This window comes from Haliaeetus albicilla, unplaced genomic scaffold, assembly GCF_947461875.1.
Source record: "Haliaeetus albicilla unplaced genomic scaffold, bHalAlb1.1 scaffold_34, whole genome shotgun sequence".
Taxonomy (NCBI): domain Eukaryota; kingdom Metazoa; phylum Chordata; class Aves; order Accipitriformes; family Accipitridae; genus Haliaeetus; species Haliaeetus albicilla.
In genome coordinates, this window is record NW_027212433.1 from 224,581 (window position 1) to 239,587 (window position 15,007).

The 15,007-nt window shown below is 56.4% G+C and overlaps 1 protein-coding gene across 1 annotated transcript; it reads right to left on the reverse strand.

The window, feature by feature from the left end:
• Positions 1-2,210: 2,210 nt before the first annotated feature.
• On the reverse strand, positions 2,211-11,615 carry LOC138684080 (la-related protein 6-like; the record flags this gene model as incomplete). Its single annotated transcript, XM_069777797.1, has 3 exons — positions 2,211-3,282; positions 3,915-4,009; positions 11,403-11,615. Coding segments are annotated over 3 exons (1,239 nt in total), but the record flags the coding sequence as incomplete, so codon positions are not given.
• Positions 11,616-15,007: the final 3,392 nt, after the last annotated feature.

A 15,007-nucleotide genomic window follows, 5' to 3' on the forward strand; every position in this document is an offset into this window, starting at 1 on the left:
ACAGGTATCTAAATCAGAAGGCCTCTCTCCTGTTGGATAAAGGTGGAAAGGACCTCACACCATGTTATTGAAAACCTGTACTGCAGCCAGAGTAGAAGGAATGGACTCCTGGATTCATTACACGCGAGTGAAAAGAGCACCAGAACCAGATCAGGGAAAGTGGACAGCCACAGACTGGGAAACTCAAATTTCAGCTAATATCTGAGACCATTGAACTTTGAGAGAATGAAGAACCTGAATATTATAATATCCCATTTGGTACTAGCAGTAGGTCAAGAGAATTTGGTTTTACAGCTTATCCAGTCCTTTGGGCAAATCCAGAATGTTAGTGTAACCGCTTGTCTCCCGCCATCTGAGCTGGCAGACAATCCTTTAAATTGGGGAATATTACCTTTCTAAGAAAGAAGAAGAACAACAATGGAAATAGGGTGGTTAAATAAAATATTACATGGAACAGGATCCTCCCTTACTGGATGGCTGGCAAATCTAATTTAAACTTCGACCACTGTTGTCATTATTACAATCATACTTTGTGTTGTTTTAAGTTCTATCAAGAGACTGGTTTTACAAGCCATGGCTAGAGCATATGTAACGATAAAATGAAGTAGTGAGACTTATGAGACTCATATGAAGAGATCTCATAGTCTCAAAGGGGGGTGTATTGGCTTTGTGTGGCAAGGTTTTGGTAGCGGGGAGGGGTTACAGGGGTGGCTTCTGTGAGAAGCTGCTGGAAGCTTCCCCTGTGTCCGACAGAGGCAATATCAGTCGGCTCTAAGACGGACCTGACGCCGGCCAAGGCAGCACCTCTGTGATAACATATTTAAGAAGGAAAAAAAAGTTGCTGGGACAGACAGAAATGGCAGCCCGAGAGAGGAGTGAGAACATGTAAGAGAAACAACCCTGCAGACCCCCAGGTCAGTGAAGAAGGAGGGGGAGGAGATGCTCCAGGCACCGGAGCAGAGATTCCCCTGCAGCCCATGGGGAAGACCATGGTGAGGCAGGCTGTACTCCTGCAGTCCATGGAGGTCCACGGTGGAGCAGATCTCCACCTGCAGCCCGTGGAGGACCCCATGCCGGAGCAGGTGGGTTCCCGCAGGAGGCTGTGACCCTGTGGGAAGCCCGCGCTGCAGCAGGCTCCTGGCAGGACCTGCGGATCTGTGGAGAGAGGAGCCCACGTTGGAGCAGTTTTTCTGGCAGGACTTGTGACCCCACGGGGGACCCATGCTGGAGCAGTGTGCTCCTGAAGGACTACACACCGTGGAAAGGACCCATGCTGGAGCAGTTCGTGAAGAACTGCAGCCCGTGGGAGGGACCCATGTTGGAGAAGTTCATGGAGGACTGTCTCCCGTGGGAGGGACCCCACGCTGGAGCAGGGGAAGAATGTGATGAGTCCTTCCCCCGAGGAGGATGAAGCGGCAGAAAATAACGTGTGATGAACTGACCGTAAACCCCATTGCCCGTCCCCCTGTGCCACTGGGGGGGGTTGGTAGGGAATCCGGGAGTGAAGTTGTGCCCAGGAAGAAGGGAGGGGTGGAGGGAAGGTGTTCTGAGATTTGGGTTTATTTCTCATTACCCTACTCTGGTTGATTTGTAATAAATTGAGTTAATTTTCCCCAAGCGGAGTCTCTTTTGCCAGTGATGGTAATTGGTGAGTGATCTCTCCTGTCCTTATCTCGACCCACAAGCTCTTTGTTACATTTTCTCTCCCCTGTCCAGCTGAGGAGGGGGAGTGATAGAACGGCTTTGGTGGGCACCTGGCGTCCAGCCAGGGTCAACCCACCACAGGGGGAAATGATGTACTTAAGAAATTATGTACTTAAGCCACACGAAAAAGGCCACAAAGGTCTTGGGAAACAAGATCCCCTTTGTATAACCAATGCATGCCTTGCTAACAACTGTGCCCCTGAAGAAGAACTAAAAGACTGAGAAGAAGGGAACATCCTACCCCAGGAGGCGCCAAAAAGTTGAATAATTGCTAATAGGCATGAAGTCAGAAAAATCTTCGAAAACTGGAGGAAAGGTAAAGAAAGGTGGCAGGGGGAGATCATGACCACCAACTCAATTCCACACCAAAAAGACTTACCCCCCCACTCTCCTTGAGCATGTGCTGTAAAAGAAAAGAACACTGTACCTTTAATTCCAAGCAGGGAAACTTTAGCCCAATGGAAACTGTGCGAGATAAGCGACTCCCAGTAATAGTTTTTGGAAGAACTTTGGAAATTGAATATGTATAACTGAACTGTATAAATTGCTTGCCCGTTTAGGCATGAGGGGTGCTAGCTTTGCGGATTACCACCTAGCCCCCATCTTTGCGTAAACAAGAACTGGAATAAAATACCTCTGCTCTGTGTTTATATTGGCATTTTGCACAGTGGGTAAATGACCCCACTTTTGGGACAACAGTGGGGCAGGCAAAGCACCGCATCCCGCAGGCCGAGGGGCTCAGGCACCCATGTCGCTGCCGGAGGATTGCCGGCAAGAGGTTTGGCATCTGGAGAGGGGCTGCTGGGCCAGGGTGCCCAGGCACCCACCCCACTCCCCCAGCCGCAGCCACGAGTGCTCTCAGTGCTGGAGCAGAGGCCGTAGCAGCTGCCTGTGCCCAAGCCTGTCCCGAGCGGAGGGAAGACTTTGCTGGCGAGGAGCAATCCAGTGAAGGCATTGCTGAAATTGCTGGGCTTGAAGTTGCTGCCGGGCCAGGAGGGTGCCGCGGGGTCCTTGTGCAGGAGGAGGGGTGGCAGCGCCTGGGCACCGTTCAACTCCGGGGAGCTGCAGAGCAGGGAGTCCCCGAGGCCGTTGGGGAAGGTCGCGGCCACCGCCTGCGCTTTCCAACCCGGCTGGTCCATCAGCTCCTCCGCCACCTCCCTCTCGGCCCCGGCTGTCTTCTTGGAGCCCTTCCCGCAGAGCCGGACCACCCTGATGCTCTCGCCACGCGGACAGCTCTGGTGGCCGAGGTCCTCAAGGCTCCTCAAGGCTGAAGCGCTCCCCAGGCTCTTGTACTCCACCAGTGCGCAGTGCTTGCTCAGCAGCTCGGGGAAGTCTGACGTGTATTTCCGCACATCCGAGGGCAGCTTGCGGCCCGGCCGCAGGATGCGGATGGAGGCGATGGTGCCGAAGGGGCTGAACATCCTCGTGATGGTCTTGAGGAAATTCTTCTGGAGCAGCAGCAGCACGTCCTGCTCCAGGGGCAGCAGCTCCCAGGCCAGCAGCAGTCTGCTGGGGGGGACACTCAGCAGGGACTCGGGGATGGGGACCCATGATACCGAAAAGCCAGTCGAAGAAACTCTCTAAGACTCATTTTGGAGTTTTAGAAAGTAGGCATTCTTTATTGCAGCGCTGGATGCACGGGGGATAGTTCCACCTAGCATGCGTGCCACAGCTTCAGCACAAACAGGTTATATGGAGTAACCAATTACATATTAATCAGATTAGTATACATATACATAAAAGTTATTGTAACTGAGTATCATAGTATTGCCTACATCTGATCACATGCAACGGTTCTTCATTTGAGTCAAAGGGCTGCTTTTGCGACCACCGATCCGTTTCAAATTCTGTTGGCTGACCTTCAAGTCTTGTTCGTCATCCTTGTTCTTTGATCTTGGAGCTTAACATGGTTTCAGTCATATATGGTCAGTTTCAATATTAATCTTATCTAATGTACAGGAACATCCAGTCATAAGAGCAAAGAACTGTAAAACTTAGGAGTAACTACCTCTACTAGTTAATTACTTGGCTACACTTCTGTCTCTTTTTTCAATCATAGTGTTAGTATAAGATTTCTAATAATTATTTACCAAATCTCACTTTTACAGCCACCTAGCAGCAAACCAGTTTCCACGGCTGGTACAAAATATTAAAACCAACAAATATTTAGACATACCATACAGAATGTATGGACATATGCTATCACCCACTGCCTCACTTTGGTGCCCTCCTCGTTCACCTCCAGCAGCTCTGAGAACCGCAGGGTGTAAAGCGTCAGCCACCAGTCATGCGTCAGGTATTTCACCTGAGGGACAGAGGGGGCCACTGTGTCACTGTGAGTCTCCCCAGGCAGGGACCACCCTAAACCCATCATCGAGGCAGGCTGCACCCCCATCAACCTGAGGTCATGGCAAGGCAATATCCCCCTTTCAGGATTTGTGGGAGAAGGCCGCCTGTGCTCCTGGACCATGGCAAGAAGACACAGCTTCCCTGTACATCACACCACCAGTGCTTCCCTGCAGTTTTTTAGTTAAGGCATGATCTCTCCCAGAGCAGCCTGGGGGAACCACGGGCAGAAGAGGTGAACCCAGCCCTGGGCTTGGGGTTTGAGGACCCCTCACCGCTTCCCCAGCCACTCTCCCTGGGTGGAGAACTGCTGCAGCACGTTGAAGGCAGACAGCAGGGCCCAGCTCTGCACCACCAGCGCTTTGCCGGGACACAGGCAGCCTGAGCAGAGCCTGGACCTCCCCGAGCACCTCACCGCAGACAGCCAGAGCACACCCAGACACCCAGGCACCCTCCACGTGGAGGCCACTTCCCACCCCGGCTGGCCAACGCAACGGGCTGCCTACCTTCTTCAAGGACGTCAGCAGTTTGATGCTGACGAAGCCCATCTTGTTCTTCTGGACATGTTTCAGGTGAACTCTGCTCATTATAATACCAAAACACACCTCCACCCCCAAAGTTACCCATCTCCAAGGTGCGACCGCCCCCCACTGAGCACACGCTCTGAATTTTCTCTAGCATACACCTTTAAAAGCAAAGCGAGAGAACTTTATACCAATCAAAGGAAAGGTATGTGTGACTAGAGTCACTCAAGCTCCACCGAAAAACTCAGAAAACATAAAAGGGCTTAAGAGAGGAGAAATGCCAGGGAAGACACCATCACAGACAAGTCAGGAGGACATCACTGACTTCTGGGATCAGTCGATGGGCTGAGCCTCTCTCCCCCCCGCCATAGGGTTGCCTATTGTGTGAGATTTGAACACTCGGCTGTACCGAGTGCTTCCCCGGGAAACTTAGAATTCTTTAGAGCTCTTTTCTTTCATCATTTAACGCGCCTGTAGGCGACTGTATTGTCACCTGCACGTGCTTTGCAGACAGTCTATTTATCACGGGCAATCCAAAAGCACCTGTACCGTTGCTTTAATAAACTGCGCTGCTCATTCATCTAGTCGTGATAATTTGTTAGCGCAACCAAACTCCCTAAGTCTGGTCATTCTCGTGCGTTGAACGCAGCTAAGCCAGAGTGCAGTACGCTATTAAGGGCATCCCTCATCGTGATAGTTCAGCACATTGAACGCGACCACCCTTAGAGCGTCGAATTGGACATCACTCAGAAATTAAACCCAGCCGTCCCCAGCCCCTCTGACATCTGAGGATAAGCTGGAATGCAAGGCGGTTTATTTTCTGCCAAACTTCTGGACTCAGTAACGCAACACAGCCCCCGGGGCCGGCACCCCAAAGGCCTTCCTCCGAAGGATGCTGGGCCGAGGGGCGGCGGGCAGCGCTGCGCACGGGGGGGCCCCCTCACACCACCCCCCCCCCGTGTCGCAGTGCCACCACCCGGCAACGCAGCAGTCACAATGCCCCGGGGCACTATAAAAGGGGCAGCCTCCCCTGTCCCACTGCCAGTCTGCCTGGCAGGCGGCCCAGAGACATCCCAGAGGAAGTCTGTGAGGAGCCGCTGGAATTACTTGCCGGGCGCTGAGGGAGGAAGACTGGAGGCTGCACCAGGCTGCTGGAGACGAGAAGAACCACCAAGCCCTGGAGGTGCCCGAGGCCATCAGGCTTTTTTGGATGGAGAGCTGTGGCAAGACCAAGGGAATGCCTTCTTGAGGAGCACTGCAGAGCTCGCCGTCCTCACTCCCTGCGGAACCAGTGGCAGCAGCCGTAAGAAGTGGGATGCAGAGATGTTGCCAGGGCTCCCAGTGCTTTGGAGCACCCGCTGGTGGCCCGAAGGCGTGGGAAGGATTCTTGTCCCCAAGGTCGATCAGGCCGGGGGCACTTGGCCACTCTCGGAAGCCCCGAGATGGCTCCAGGTTCAGGGAGAACAGGGCTTGGGCATCCTCTGGGGGGCGTGACCAGCCTGCGGGACCAGGAGGCAGGTCTTGCTCACACGTGCTCAGGGAATAGCCGATCGCCAGCTCTGGGGTCAGGAAGGAATTTTCCCCCGCCGCAGATTGGCACTGGGCCCCGGGGGTTTTTTGCCTTCCTCTGCAGCACTGAGCAGGACCACTTGTCAGGGCTCCTCCGGTCCGTTTTGGCTAGGTTACTGCCTGCTGCTCGTGCAAGATCTTGGGTAGCAGCCCCAGACTCCTAAAAGGAAGCTACCCTCGAGGTTTTTTCTTTTTTGGAGGAAGCTCTCCCCTTTGGGATCCACCTGTGACTCCTCCCAGGCATCTCCCAGAGCCTTTTGGCCTTTTCATAGCTATCTTTTCTTAGGATCTTAGGTCCGTAAAGCAGAGGCCAAAAGATTCTGGGAGATGCCTGGGAGGAGTCTCGGGTGGATCCCGGAGGAAAGAGCTTCCTCCAAAGGAGAAAAATCATCCGGGGTAGCCTCATTAGACAAGTCTGGGGCTGCTACCTGGGATCTCAGCTCCTTATAAGAAAAGGACAAAAGACTCTAGGAGACGCCTGGAAGGAGTCACAGGGGGATCCCAGAGGGCAGAGGTTCCTCCAAAAAAGAAAAAAACCTCAAAGGTAGCTTCCTTGGAGGAGTCTGGGGCTTCTACCTGAGACCTTAGGTAGGTAAAGCAGAGGACAGAAGACTCTAGGAGATGCCTGGGAGGAGTCTCAGGTGGCTGTCGGAGTTGAGAGATTTCTCTACAGGAGAAAAAAAATGTCTTGAGCTACTTACTTGGAGGAGTCTGGGGCAGGTAGCTGGGATCTCCGGTCCCGGACACAGAGGTCAAAACATTCTGGGAGACGCCTGGGAGGAGTCTTGGGTCAATCCTGGAGGAGAGAGCTTCCTGCAAAAGAGAAGAATCATCTTGGGTAGCTTCCCTGGAGGAGTCTGGGGCTGCTACCTGAGATCTTAGGTACGTAAAGCAGAGGCCAAAAGACTCTAGGAGGTGCCTGGGAGGAGTCTCAGGTGGCTGTCGGAGTTGAGAGCTTTCTCTACAGGAGAAAAAAAATGTCTTGAGCTACTTACTTGGAGGAGTCTGGGGCAGGCAGCTGGGATCTCGGGTCCCGAACGCAGAGGTCAAAACACTCTGGGAGATGCCTGGGAGGAGTCTTGGGTCGATCCCAGAGGAGAGAGCTTCCTGCAAAGGAGAAAAATCGTCTTGGGTAGCTTCCTTGGAAGAGTCTGGGGCTGCTACCTGAGGCATTAGGTAGTTAGAGCAGAGGCTAAAAGACTCTGGGAGATGCCTGGGAGGAGTCTCGGGTGCATCCCAAAGAGGAGAGCTTCCTCCAAAGGAGCAAAATCATCTTGGGTAGCAGCCTTGATGAAATCTGGGGCTGGGCATCCCCTGGGAGGCGTGACCAGCCTGCGGGACCAGGAGGCAGGTCTTGCTCACGTGCTCAGGGAATAGCCGATCGCCAGCTCTGGGGTCAGGAAGGAATTTTCCCCCGGCGCAGATTGGCACTGGGCCCCGGGGGTTTTTTGCCTTCCTCTGCAGCACTGAGCAGGACCACTTGCCAGGGCTCCTCCGGTCCATTTTGGCTAGGTTACTGCCTGCTGCTCGTGCACCACGAAGATGGCCTCTCGTGCCCTGCAGCTAGGGGGAGGAAGGCTTTTTTTCCCCCACGGTGGGCTAGCAAGTGTCCCCGGGGGTTTTTTGCCTTCCTCTGCAGCACTGAGCACAGCCCCTCGCCAGTGCTCCTTTGGGCCGTTGTGGCTAGGTGCCTGCTGCTCGTGCTCCACGAAGGTGGCCCTCGTGCCCCGCATCCGGGGGGAGGAAGCTTTCTGACTCCCAGGCCGGGCTCCAAGGGATGCTCCCGGGGGTTGCTTCTTGTCCTCTGTAGCACTGAGCACAGCCCCTTGTCAGGGCTCCTCTGGGCCCTTTCGCCTAGCTCCCTGCCTGCTGCTCTTGCACCTCCAAGGCACCGCTCGTGCCCTGCCTCTCTCGGGCTCTCTTGCCCAGTGCAAGTCTGGAGCGGGAGCGGGAGCGAGCTCTGCTCTTCCCTTAGCTCCATTTCCCCAGGGCTTATGGCTTGGGCAAAACAGCCTGTGCTTGGAAGGGCTCCAGGCTTGCTGCCCCATCACGAGCTGCCACTTTTCACCTCTCCCTGCACGCAAATCAAGCGCAGGGCCGGCACGAGAGCGCCTTTTGTGCATCGTTGGCCAAGAAGCACAGCGGCGGAGCAAGTTGCCAAACGCAAAAATACGCTTTTCACCTCTACCTGTCATACTTTGGAAAATACCCCACGGTACCACATACCTCCTCCTCCTCCTCCTTCTTCTTTTGTGTGTGGTCGGTCCTGATCCTCATTCTGCATGTTCTCACTCTTCAGGAAACAGGGACTGCTTGGCCTGTATTCCTCCTGCTACTTTCTGTAGCTCTGTGACTTGCCTTTGCCAGGATGCAAAGGATGTTTTCTCAAGCTCAACTGAAGAATGCATCAGCCTGCTCCTGGCTACACAGGCACATTGTGTTAAGGCTTGTGAGCATCAGCTCTGAAACAGACTCAGAAAAATAAAAATAATAGCCTGTTTCCACTTGCAACCTTTGTGTTATGTGTCCTTCAAAGTGGTTTGGGAGCTGAAACCCCCCTGGCGTTTCAGGCAAATAACAGTCTTGTTGGTATTTGACTCATGGTGAGCACAGGGAACAGAGCAGAGTAGAACAGAACAGAATAGAATGGAATAGTTCAGCTGGAAGGAACCTACAACCATCATCTAGTCCAATTACCTGACCGTTTCAGGGCTGACCAAAAGTTCAAGCATGGTATTAAGGGCATTGTCCAAATGCCTTTTCAACACTGACAGGCACGGGGCATCCACCACCTCTCCAGGAAGCCTGTTTCAGGGTGTGACCACCCTCTTGGCAAAGAAATGTCTCCTCATGTCAAGTCCGAACCTCCCCTGACAGTGTGGTAGCAAATGTCCCTTGGTGCCTTGGTAAGGAACGGTGAGGAAACCGTGCACGCTCTCTACATCTCTGCAGAGTTCCTGCAGAGGGAACCAAACCCCTGTCTTTCACCTCTGGCATCACCACAACCAAAGGAATGTCTGTGGCCTACATGCCCTTATTTACATAGTCTGAAGGTACAGATCCATTTTGGCACCAACGCACAAAATGGCAAGGAGACTACCTCTCTTAATCTCTCAGTACTCAAAATACTAAATCCTAAAGGAAAAGGAGACTTGCCAGGGTTTGAGGTAAGATCCGAACATCTTCCCACAAACCGAGGTAGGCAAAGAACTCTCAGAAAGGTTCAAGTCACAGGTGAGCTGTGGAAGTTCCACCCATGGCTGAAGCGCCTTTGGTATCCCATATAAACACGGCCAACGCGTGTGTTTAATAGAAAGGCTGCGCAGCTGGGTTTCAGTGGGACAAGGGGATGTGACGGCAATAGCAGCAATGGGCTATTTTGACAGTTTGGAAGAGCTGTCTGTCCTTTGCCTGGCTGGGCTTTGGTCACGGATCCAAATGGTCCACGTCTGAATACGACCAACCTTTCCTTCCACCACACCGGGGTCACCTCCGCGCACTTGTTTCTCAAAGCCTGGCTTACTTCCGTGGCGGGCTCTTGGCACCCACCATCCCAGCCTATGGCTCTGGTTACACTTTGGCTTGCCTCCAGGCTGCCGCTGCCGAAATCACCCCCCTTACGCCCCACGAAAAGGGGTTGTGTCCAGCCACATCAAGTCCCTGCTCCTCCTGGCTGCGGGGCTGCATAGGCTTTAGCTCTGGCGCAGAGAGGGGACGGCTAATAGGGGCGGTCTCTGCGCTGCACGCTTGGTTCCTGCCATGGCCCGAGAGAAGAGGAACAGCACCAGGCTTCTCCTTGCGAGCCGAGTGGCAGAGCAGGCGCCAGGGACACCCAGCAGCTGGGCCCAGGGCATGGCCGCCAAGGGCAGGGAGAGACCCCCGGGCCTCCCGGGCACAGCGACAGCCCATGGAATGATTGCTGGAGGTGACTTGTCGGTATGAAACACGTCCCCCCGCCGCCTCTCAAGGGAAGGTGAACCTCCAGGGAGGAACACAGTGCACACGTCAAGAATCGGTTCCGTGGTAACTCCCTAAGCAACGTGACCTGCAACTTTAGACGTCAGCAACACCAGGGGAGCTTGGTACGCTGACTCTGAAAAGGAACACAGAGGGTGGAGCGGAGCTGAGACCTCGTGGCCAGGCTCTGTGATCGCAGGGGTAGGCAACCGGAACGATTGGAACGATCGGAACGAGAACGCTTGCTCCCTGCATTGAATCCACTGAAGCAAGGAGGTAAAATAATGGCGGTTCTGTCGAGCTAACGCCCTACACTTCTGGTTTCTATCACACGTGCCCACTTCTGGGGTACTCACACGCAACAGCAGGTCCTTTGGGTGAACTTTGCTCATTACAACACCAAAACACACCTCCACCTCCAAAGTTACCCACCTCCAAGGTGCGACCGCCCCCCACTGAGCACACGCTCTGAATTTTCTCTAGCGTATACCTTTAAAAGCAAAGCGAGAGAACTTTATACCAATCAAAGGAAAGGTATGTGTGACTAGAGTCACTCAAGCTCCACCGAAAAACTCAGAAAACATAAAAGGGCTTAAGAGAGGAGAAATGCCAGGGAAGACACCATCACAGACAAGTCGGGAGGACATCGCTGACTTCTGGGATCAGTCGATGGGCTGAGCCTCTCTCCCCCCCGCCATAGGGTTGCCTACTGTGTGAGATTCGAACACTCGGCTGTACCGAGTGCTTCCCTGGGAAACTTAGAATTCTTTAGAGCTCTTTTCTTTCATCATTTAACGCGCCTGTAGGCAACGGTATTGTCACCTGCACGTGCTTTGCAGACAGTCTATTTATCACGGGCAATCCAAAAGCACCTGTACCGTTGCGTTAATAAACTGCGCTGCTCATTCATCTAGTCGTGATGAAAAACAAAAGAAAAGAGAAAGCCCCAAACCCAAATGTAAAGGAGCCTCAGCGCCGGAGGACGAGCTCTCCTCTCTCAAAGCAGCCTGGGGGAACCACGGGCAGAAGAGGTGAACCCAGCCCTGGGCTTGGGGTTTGAGGACCCCTCACCGCTTCCACAGCCACCCTCCCTGGGTGGAGAACTGCTGCAGCACGTTGAAGGCAGACAGCAGGGCCCAGCTCTGCACCACCAGCGCTTTGCCGGGACACAGGCAGCCTGAGCAGAGCCTGGACCTCCCCGAGCACCTCACCGCAGACAGCCAGAGCACACCCAGACACCCAGGCATCCTCCACGTGGAGGCCACTTCCCACCCTGGCTGGCCAACGCAACGGGCTGCCTACCTTCTTCAAGGACGTCAGCAGTTTGATGCTGACGAAGCCCATCTTGTTCTTCTGGACATGTTTCAGGAGGAAAGCATCCTTGGCCAGGTTCTCGTCAGAGAGGTGGAATTCCACCTGGGACGCAACCCTCCTGACCAGCTGCCTGTCAGGGACAGAGTAGCTGCAGTCCAAGAGATCAGCCCCCAGAACATCGCTCGCATCGCAGAAGCTCCCGGCAAAGCAGCAGGGACACGGGTGTGACTTGGTGGCCTTTGGGATGTGCAGCACTGCCCGGTCCCAGCCACAGCGGTGCAGATGGCAGAGTGTTGAGGAGCGGGGTGGCTCAGCTGCGCTCTGAAATGAAACGGAGTTTTATGGTTTTAGAAGCGCGCTTGCCTTCACGCCCCCAGCATCGGTCCCTGCCACAAGTTACGCAGCAGATGGCCTTGCGCAATCTTGCAGCCAGAGGTGCCTCACCAACAGAGCGCCATCTCTTTAATTAACAGGATCCAGGCCAGGAGAGATCTTTGGCCTCCGGTTCACGGCAGTTGTCCCGACTCCCCCAGGCCACACACTGTTCACACAGCGGGAGCGAGAGGCCTGTGTCCTTGGTACCAGGGGGTCCTTGCTAGTGCCGAATCCTCCAAGCACGAGGAGGGGATGTACTAACCCCATCCCTGGGGTCCCGTAGAGCGCAAACAGCCCCAGCGCCCCGACACCGGACGTTGGGCAGAATCCAGTCCTTTTCTGGGAGCACGCGGCGGCGGGTACCGTCTCCTCCTGGGTGTCACGCACCCAGGGAAAGCGCCGCCCCCTCCGAGGGGGATCCAGAGCTGCTGCTTTTCCCATCAGGAGACTAAAAGACCTGACAGCACTACTGGAGCGAGGGCTGGGGGAAAGCGTGCCACCGAGCGACACCGCGTGACCTTCCTTCGCGCCCTCGAGGTCCTTTTTCCTATTTCTGCCTCGCTCCGGTCAACGCAGCGAACAGAAGCACGGGCAACAGTCGCAAACGCATTTGCCATCTGGCGCAAGGAGGCTGCGGCTGCAGCTTGGTCCCCGCTCGGCTCGGCTGAATCAACTTGTTCTTCTTCCCCCACCGGAAAAATACTGTTGAAAGCAAAGAGGATTTGCACCCGCAGACCCTGAGAGCCGCCTGTAGGCCCCGGGGGCACCCCAGCCTCCCTTAACCCTTTCCCTCCCCAGGAGGAGCTGGGGAGGCTCTTGGGGGTGGGGCGGAACACAGGGAGCCCCCGCATTCCTTCCGGGGAGACGCCAAAGAGTCCTTGGCAACCAACAGCCAGAAGGGACCATGGCGCGGCCACCAGTGCAGCCCCCACTGCCTGGGCCCTGGGGCCCCCCGGCGCCCCAGCTTTTCCAGCCATTCACGCTCCCCAAAACCTTCTACCCTCAAGGTAGGGACCGACCTCAACCCCAACCCCTGCAGCCCAGGGACGCTATTGGGGGGCAAGAGCAGAGGTGACTGCCGGCCATCGCTCCTCTCTCTCTTAGGCTCAGCCAACCTGTGCCACCTGCCCCCGCGGGAGCAGCCCTTCCCTGCAGCCCAGCCACCCCAGGCCCACCAGGCACCACCAGCAGGTATGGCACCCCAGTCTGCTCTGGCACCTTCCCCATCCCCATCACACCCCTTCCCCCGGCACTTTTCACATGGGGGTTCAGCAAGCCCCGGTGAGCATCCTTGCCCTCGCCCGGGCGGCGCGTGCCCAGGAAAGCCCATCTGCAGAGAATTCCCCAAATATTTGGGGCCACCTCTCCCATTTCACCTCCTAGATGCGAGTCTCCTCCCCGATTTGCAACCCCGTCCCACCGGCACAGCAGCTCACCCCGTGGGGATCGCCCCGGCCACAAGCTCCCCACGCCCCTGGCCCAGAGCTGGGGGATGTCGGCCATCGGGGCCGGCTCGGCGGGTGCCCCTGGAGAGTCTCCCCGCCCCAGCACGGCTCCCCCTCACCCACACAGGGCTGCAGAGGGCTCCATGTGGCTGCCTCTTCGACCCCCGCGTCTTCCGCATCCAGTGGACAACCACCCACCTGCCTCCGCCGGCCACCGCCACGCTCGGCCAAGGCGCCGCTTCTCTGCCGGGTGCTGCCCTGTGGGGTCCCGGGGGCTGCGGGGCCCCCCTGGCCTGGGCAGCCCCAGGGACCCCCCAGGACCAACCGCGATACCTCGCACCCTATAAAAATCAGAGGAGTGGGGTGGCCCCAGCCCCTCCGGTGCTGCTGACAGCCATCCACGGCTACCAGCACATCGAGGGGCAGCTGGCAAAGATCAACATCTCCAGCACGGCCACCCCTGCGGGGGCACCCCCGGGCAGCGACATCCCCCCGGGGAGCGACGTCCCCCCCAGCCAAGCCCTTGGAGATGCCCTTGCCGTGGCTCTCCAAGAGGCCCTAATGCTCTTTGATTGCTCCCTGGGCGGGCTGGCGGTCAGCCAGCATGCTCCCAGCAGCAGCCCCATGCCTGGGGACGCTGGTGGCACCGGCGCAGCCACCCCCCACCGCGACTTCAGCTCGCTCTCGCTGCCTGAGGAGATGCTCACCCCTGACTACTGCATCCCCGAGCTCAGCGATGCCATGCTGAGCCTCAAAATAGTCAACGGCAGCAGGATGGAGCCCCAGGAGCCATGGCAGGATGCGGGGATGGACCTGCCACCATCCCCACCTGCCACGGCAGGCAAGCGGAGGAAGAGGCAGGCGCAGAGCTCCTTGCCAATGCCACCCAGCAAGCGCAGGGCTCTTGCGGCCAACGTGGGGGTGTGAGGGGGGGCGGGGATTAGACAGGTGTGAGAGGGATGGAGATGGGGGGAGTGGGGGGTGGGAGAGGAGGGGGGGTACTTGTTGAAGGGGGGGCCGGGGAGGGGGGTAGGGAGGGGTTAGACCAGCTTGGATGGGACCTTTCCTCTTGTCTTTTCAATTAAAAGCTCCTTCTCCAGAACCGCTCCGTGCCTGTGTGGGAGGGGGAGGGAGAGCAGGGGGCACCAAGAAACAGCACTCAAGAGGTGCAAAAGCCCCGCTGAACCCCAGATCCGAGCTCGGGAAAGCCCCGAGGGGAACCGAGCCACCCCCAGGGCCGAGTCACCACCAGCGGGGCAGGCAACGGTGGGGCGGGACGCGGACGACTCCCCTCTCCCCTTCCCCAGGGGGAGCAGCCCTTTGGTGGGGAAGCCAGGACAGACAGCTCCCTGCAGGACTCACGGACACGGCCCCACGCAGAAAGCAGCACAGAGCCCCTGCGACAAGGACAGACCTCGGGGGCCGGGGGGGACACGGGCACACACGACAGCAAGGGCTGCAAGGCCTTCGTCTTGAACACCACCAGCGTCCCCTCCAGCGGGGACAGGGCTCGGTGCAAAGCCCTTCAAAGCCTCAAGACCATCACGGCCTTCCTCGGGTCCCACTGACCTCAGCCCCGGAGAGCCCAGCTTTGCCTCACTGACACACCAAAATAACCCCAAATCACCCCAAGAATGGCGAGGGAGGGAGCTGCAGGCCACACAGGGACCCTCCTCCACTTGTCTGCCTGTACCTTGGGCAGCCGCAAGACCAGCAAGGGGGGAGAAAAAATCAGAAGGAAAAAAAAAAACAAAACAAAACACTGCACCAGCC